Source organism: Rhinopithecus bieti, unplaced genomic scaffold (genome assembly GCF_001698545.2).
Source record: "Rhinopithecus bieti isolate Rb0 unplaced genomic scaffold, ASM169854v2 scaffold_41082, whole genome shotgun sequence".
NCBI classification, from domain to species: Eukaryota; Metazoa; Chordata; class Mammalia; order Primates; family Cercopithecidae; genus Rhinopithecus; species Rhinopithecus bieti.
Window position 1 is genome coordinate 15,629 of NW_016817890.1, and position 7,230 is coordinate 22,858.

At 43.2% G+C, this 7,230-nt stretch overlaps 1 protein-coding gene across 1 annotated transcript in view; it reads right to left on the reverse strand.

Moving 5' to 3' along the window:
• Positions 1-7,230, reverse strand: part of LOC108518143 (glucocorticoid modulatory element-binding protein 1) — a gene marked incomplete at its 3' end in the record, with an annotated part of 26,143 nt that overhangs the window by 14,177 nt on the left and 4,736 nt on the right. Inside the window, exons 2-4 of the mRNA XM_017856333.1 lie at positions 3,666-3,778; positions 2,111-2,235; positions 474-577 (exon numbers count right to left, since the gene is read on the reverse strand). Of these exons, the coding sequence (XP_017711822.1) occupies positions 474-577; positions 2,111-2,235; positions 3,666-3,778 (342 nt within the window). The remainder of the gene's footprint in view (positions 1-473; positions 578-2,110; positions 2,236-3,665; positions 3,779-7,230) is intronic.

Here is a 7,230-nt window from a genome sequence, read left to right on the forward strand (position 1 = left end):
TTTTATTTTTATTTATTTTAAAATTTTATTTTTTCCCCATTAAAAAGAATTAAATGGCCAGGCACAGTGGCTCATGCCTGTAATCCCAGCACTTTGGGAGGCTGAGGTGGGTGGATTATGAGGTCAGGAGTTCAAGACCAGCCTGGCCAAGATGGTGAAATCCTGTCTCTACTAAAAACTACAATTGCTTGATCCCAGGAGGTGGAGGTTGCAGTGAGCCGAGGTCACGCCACTGCACTCCAGCCTGGGTGACAGAGCAAGACTGTCTCAAAAACAAACAAACAAACAAAAAATCTTTCTTGTCTCCCAGGATTTTTAAGAATAAGTTGATTTAAGTCAAATAATGCATATATTGCTCAAGCCAATTTCTCAGAAAGAATAAAAATGTCAACCTAAAGAGAAAAGCCCAGATTCTAGCATGATTACGTGCCCCAAAGTTTGTTGAAAGGTATGTGCTTAACATTAGAGCTTACCTGAGCATGATCCCACCCAGACGAATAGCTCTCTTCCAGTCCTTCAGAGTGGACTTGCCAGCCAGATGAACAAAGTGCTTGGGGCTGATCAACTGATCATTGAACTAAAAGTAAAAAGAAAAGTCCAAAATAGTCTAATGTCAACTTAGGCAGGCCAAGAGGGGAAATAATGAAATGATAACTCTACATCATTTGCATAAAAAATACCCAGATGACATCCTAAGCCTTGATTATCCAAACTCCTGCACTATTGTGTTAGAGAAGACGATGCTTCTCGGAGCACAGTCTCCATTCCTGGTACAAAGCCACAGAATATATGAAGAGATAAGAGATAAATATATTAATAAATCTCTAAAATCCATTTATGCCTGGAATCAGGTGGTTGGGTCTAGTGTGGCAAACAAAGGCTGTTCAAATAAACTGAAATAATCTATCAGCCCTAATGAAGACAGAATAAGCAATTCTATTTTTATCAATTTTGTTTTTGGCTAGTCAATCCAATAATTATTATTATTATTTTTTTTTTTGAGACAGAGCATCACTCTGTCACCCAGACTGGAGTACAACAGCGCAATCTCAGCTCACTGCAACTCTGCCCCCAGGTTCAAGTGATTCTGCTGCCTCAGCCTCCACAGTAGCTGGGATTATATGCGCCCAACACTACGTACGCCTGGCTAATTTTTGTATTTTTAGTAGAGATGGGGCTTCACCATGTTGTCCAGGCTGGTCTCTACCTCCTGATCTCAGGTGATCCACCCACCTCAGCCTCCCAAAGTGCTGGGATTACAGGCATAAGCCACCTCACCTAGCCAGTATATATATATATTTTTTTGAGACAGTCTCGCTCTGTCGCCCAGGCTGGAGTGCAGTGGTGCCATCTCAGCTCACTGCAAGCTCCGCCTCCTGGGTTCACGCCATTCTCCTGCCTCAGCCTCCCAAGTAGCTGGGACTAGAGGCGCCTGCCACCATGCCCAGCTAATTTTTTGTATTTTTAGAAGAGACGGGGTTTCACCGTGTTAGCCAGGATGATCTCGATCTCCTGACCTCGTGATCCGCCCGCCTTGGCCTCCCAAAGTGCTGAGATTACAGGCGTGAGCCACCGCACCCGGCCGCCAATATATTTTTTGAAGATGTAAGGTTTTCCAGCCCAGGCAACATAGCAAAACCTTCCATCTCTACAAAAAATTAGCCAGGCACAGTGGCGCACACCTGTGGTCCCAGCTACACAGGCGGCTGAGGTGGGAGAATCACCTGAACCCAGGAGGTGGAGGCTGCAGTGAGCCAAGATCATGTCATTGCACTCTAGCCTGGGCAACAGAGAAAGTCACTGTCTGAAAAAAAAAAGAGAGCCAATGTCTCACCACGTTGCCCAGGCTGTTCTCGAACTCCTAAGCTCAAGTGATCTTCCCACCTTGGTCTCCCAAAGTGTTAGAACTACAGGTATGAGCCACCACATCCAACCCAAAGTTCTTATTTTTTCTATTGTGACACATTAGAACAATAGCCACCAAAAAAAAAAAACAAAAAACAAAAAACAAAAAACCTGATATAGTGGAAGAGAAAAAGGATGCATGGAACTCACACCCTTTGAAAACAAGGAGTCCCAAAATTGGCTTCAGCATGGAGAAGACAATTACCTTGACACACTTCACGTTTATTCCCGGACACACAAACTTCTTCCAGAGGAGGATGGCTTTGCTCTCCCCACAAGTTATAGGGTAAGCAATTTCCATATCCTCATTTGCTTCTATAGTGCCTGTATCTGAAAACAGAAAAAAAATCAGTTATTTATCAAACAACTCTTCCCCAAAGCTGAAATTCAAAATCTCTAGTCTCCTGGATCCTCTGAGGGACTAAAACTTCACTCTTGCTGGTATCGTTTAGGGATCCTCTGGAAGAAGTCTGGCCTAACAGCTATCTCTTCCCAAGCTCCCACAGTGTGCCAGACACCATACTGCATATTTTACACACGTAATCTTGTTTAGTTCTTACAACAATCCTGTGAGGCAGTGATTATTTCCTAGGTGTTTTTTTCTTTTTGCCTTTTTCGAGATGGAGTCTTACGCTATCACCCAGGCTGGAGTGCAGTGGCATGATCTCGGCTCACTGCAACCTATGCCTCCCGGGTTCAAGCAATTCTCCTGCCTCAGCCTTCCAAGTAGCTGGGATTATAGCCATATACCACACACCACCACGCCTGGCTAATTTTTATATTTTTAGTAGAGATGGGGTTTCACCATCTTGGCCAGGCTGGTCTTGAACCCCTGACCTCAAGTGATCCACTTGCCTTGGCCTCCCAAAGTGCTGGGATTACAGGCGTGAGTCACCTCGCCCGGTGTAGGTGGTGTTTTTGTTGTTGTTGTTGTTGTTGTTGTTTTGGAGATGAAGTCTCACTCTTGTTGCCCAGGCTGGAGTGCAGTGGCATGATCTCGGCTCACTGCAACCTATGCCTCCTGGATTCAAGCGATTCTCAAGACTTGAATGAGAATCAAGACTCCTCAGACTCCTGAGTAACTGGGATTATAGGCGCCCGCCACCATGCCAGGCTAATTTTTATACTTTTAGTAGAGACGGGGTTTCACCATGTTGGCCAGGCTGGTCTCGAACTCCTGACCTCAGGTGATCCTCCCGCCTTGGCCTCCCAAAGTGTTGGGATTACGAGCATGAGCCACTGTGCTTGATCAGGTTTTTTTAAAATTAATTAATTAATTAATTGTTTCCTAGGTGTTAAATGTAAGTATATGGGCCTCAAAAAGGTTAACTGACTTTCCCAAGGACACACTTAGAGGTGAGAAATTGGGATTTAAACTCAGATTTGTTAAATTTCAAAGTTTCTTTCCAGTTTCTTTCCACTGACTGCCTTCTAAACAATACCTTATCAGTCATCAACAACTTCTTTAATGACAGGTATCAACTTTGAGGCTCCAATTTCTATGTGGGATTTTTATAGATAAAAAGTCTTTTCAGTTACCCTTCCAAACTGATGTTAACCAACCAACTGATGACCCTAGCATCTTAGTCAGTGGTGTCTCAAGATGTACCACCATCAAAATCAAGGGCTGTAGTACTGGTAGGGCACACAGGGATGGGAGAAAAACATAAGGCACAGATGGCAAGAAAACTCAACCAAGGAAGCTAAGGTCAAAGGCATTAGAATGACAAAAAAAAAAAAAAAAAAAAAAAAAACCTTACCAATCCCTTCTTCAATTTTGTGTATCGTGTGAGTTTCTACTGCTACAACTGCCGTGTTGTTCTCCGATCCAGCTTCATAAATCCTGTTGTAAAAGTGTCCATCGATAAACAAACTACATAAATCATGAAAAAATTAATATTCACAGCATGGGGTTAAGAAATTTGTTTCAATCTATCTCAAAATAAATAAAATAAATATACTTTATAACTCTGACTAGTTTCCCGTTATATTTAAACTCCAAACTTCCCAGGACTGCTTAGCAGCTTCTACCATGGAAATGAATCGACAACTCTCCTCACCTCAAAGGAAAGTAATTCTTGCTACTTATTTATTTATACCACCACTTGCTACTACTGTATTACACCAGACTTTTCCCTTCATAACTTTATTTTTTAAATGTCAGCGGTGGAATGATCCATGCTTTTTACTTGCAAAGGGTGAACAGAAAGCTACCATGTTTCTCTAGGACATTTACAAACAGTTACCTTCACCTTGAGAAGAAACTGAATAAAATAAATGTCCACTTTTCATAACTTTTTTTTTTTGTTTTGAGACAGAGTCTCACTCTCTCTCCCAGGCTGGAGTGCAGTGGTGCGATCTCGGCTCACTGTAAGCTCTGCATCCCAGGTTAGTACCATTCTCCTGCCTCAGCCTCCTGAGAAGCTGGGACTACAGGCGCCCACCACCATGCCCAGCTAATTTTTTTTGTATTTTTAGTAGAGACGGAGTTTCACCGTGTTAGCAGGATGGTCTCGATCTCCTGACCTCGTGATACACCCGCCTCGGCCTCCCAAAGTGCTGGGATTACAGGCATGAGTCACCATGCCCGGCTCCCTTCGTAACTTTAAATGGGCCGGGCATGGTGGCTGCCTGTAATCCCAGCACTTTGGGAGGAAGAGGCAGACAGATCACCTGAGGTCAGGAGTTCGAGACCCGCCTGGCCAACGTGGTGAAACCCCCATCTCTACTAAAAATACAAAAAAATTAGACTGTGTGCGGTGGCTCATGCCTGTAATCCCAGCACTTTGGGAGGACAAGGTGGGCGGATCACGAGTTCAGGAGTTTGAGACCAGCCTGACCAACATGGTGAAACCCCATCTCTACTAAAAATACAAAAATTAGTCAGGCATGGTGGTGTACCTGTAATCCCAGCTACTCAGGAGGATGAGACAGGAGAATCACTTGAATCAGGGAGGCGGAGGTTGCAGTGAGCTGAAATTGCACCACTGCACTCCAGCCTGGGCAATGGAGCAAGACTCCATCTCCAAAAAAACAAACAAACAAACAAACAAACAAAAACTTTAAATGCCCATGGCATAGTATGGCTACAAGTACATAATTCATATTATGGAATTACCCTGAGAAGACTAAAAAGTAGTACCAGCAGATAGTTTGAGATAGGAAGAACCAGGCTGACTGAAAAGTTAATGTCCCTTGTTGGAAACAATGTATTTTGCCGTTGGGGTGGGGGGTGTTTGTTTGTTTGTTTTTAGCATCTTTTAAGGTACCATAACCAAACTATTGACATGAGCAAAGCCTAGTGGAAGAAAAGTAAGAGAGAAACTACATCCAAAGTAACTAGGAGTCACTAGAGGCACCACTTAGAGATGGTTATATAATGTAGATCTCTCCAAGATATCTCTACATTTATGGGGTCAGATAATGTAACTTGATACATCAACCATCAACATCCTTTATTTAATTTCTATAATAAACCTGATGTGCTAATTATTGCATCTTGTTACTTGAAAGCACTGCCTGAATATTCTCCTTTGTATCAATGACTACCTCCACAGTGACACCTCTAGTACAGACCTCCCTTCTGAATTTCACACTCAAACACAGCCAACTGCTAAATGAATAAATACATTTGTGTGTGTGTTTGTTTCTTGAGACGGAATTTTGCTCTTATTGCCTAGGCTGGAGTGCAATGGCACGATCTCGGCTCACTGCAACATCTGCCTTCCAGGTTCAAGCAATTCTTCTGCCTCAGTCTCCCGAGTAGCTGGAATTACAGGCATGTGCCACCACACCCAGCTAATTTTGTATTTTTAGTAGAGACAGGGTTTCTCCATATTGGTCAGGCTGGTCTCAAACTCCCGACCTCAGGTGATCCTGCCACCTCAGCCTCCCAAAGTCCTGGGATTAGAGGCGTGAGCCACCACACTCAGCCAAATAAATACATTTGGAAGTCTCATAGGACTTTGACGAATTCATTATGTCTAAAACAACCATGAAGTTCCCTTTTCCCAACCACCCTCAAACTATTCTTCTTCCTGTACTCTCCATCCTTGTTAATAGCACCACTCAGCACACTATAGACAGAAATCTGGGAATTACACTAGATTTTCTTTTCCTCCTTCTCAGCTCCACATAGTCAGTCACCAAATCCTGCTGGATGCATCACTTTAACACTATCCATCCTCCCTCCCTGTCTCTATCTCCACTGCTACTGCCGTAATTCAGGCCTCACCATCTCTATACTAGTATCTTTGTATCTAACTAATCTTCTACATTCCCACCAGATTGATCATGTGATTCCCTCCTTAAAATCCCTCAAACACCCTCTCTCCTCATTGTTAAAATAAAGCTCTAAATCCTTTGTATGATATTTAAGCTTCTTTAAGATCTGGCCCCTGGTTTCAACTCTTTCCAAACCTCGCCTTAAAATCCAGGCCCCGGCACTGCCAAACTATTTGTGGTTCCCAAAAGTGCCATCTTCTTATACCTTCTTTCTCTTACTTCTGTCATTTCCCAGAACATTATTCTCCACTTTTTTTGGGGGGTTTTTTTTTTGTTGTTGTTTTGTTTTTTTGATAGGGTCTCATTCTGTTGCCCAGGCTAGAATACAGTGGTGTGATCATAGTTCACTGCAGCCTTAACCTCCCTGGCTCAAGCAATCCTCCACCTCAGCCTCTTGAGTAGCTGGGACTACAGGCATACGCCACCATATCTGGCTAATTTTTGTATTTTTTTTATAGAGACAGAGTCTTCCTATTTGGCCCAGGCTGGCCTTGAAATCCTGGACTCAAGTGAAACTCCTGCCTCTGCCTCCCAAAATGCTGGGATTACAAGCATGCGCCACTGCGCCTATCTGTCTTTTAATAAGTAGCCTCTAGGATGCTTTTCTTTCCCTCCCAATCCCTTCAGTATAACCACTTACTTCCTGCTTTATGTCCCAGCTGTACTTTGGGTTTTGTCATAACACCTATCACACTTAATGTATGCTTGTTTATCTGTCTGTCTCCTATTGAGCACAGGCTAAGAGGTCCCCGAGTGCACAGATTATGGCTTATTCATTTATGCAATGTTGTATGCCCAGCATTTGTTGACTGACTGCTGACTGGAACATGGCAAAGTACCCCATAAATGGCTATTCAGGGGATGAGGATTTTGATAAACATGAGAAACCATTGCCTCAAATAAGATTGGTAAACTCATCCTAAATTGACCACTGTGTGAAAAATCTCTTAAAAGAATACATTCTCATGTATGAATAATGTCTCTTTTTTTTTTTTTTTGAGACGGAGTCTCGCTCTGTCCCCCGGGCTGGGGGGCAGTGGC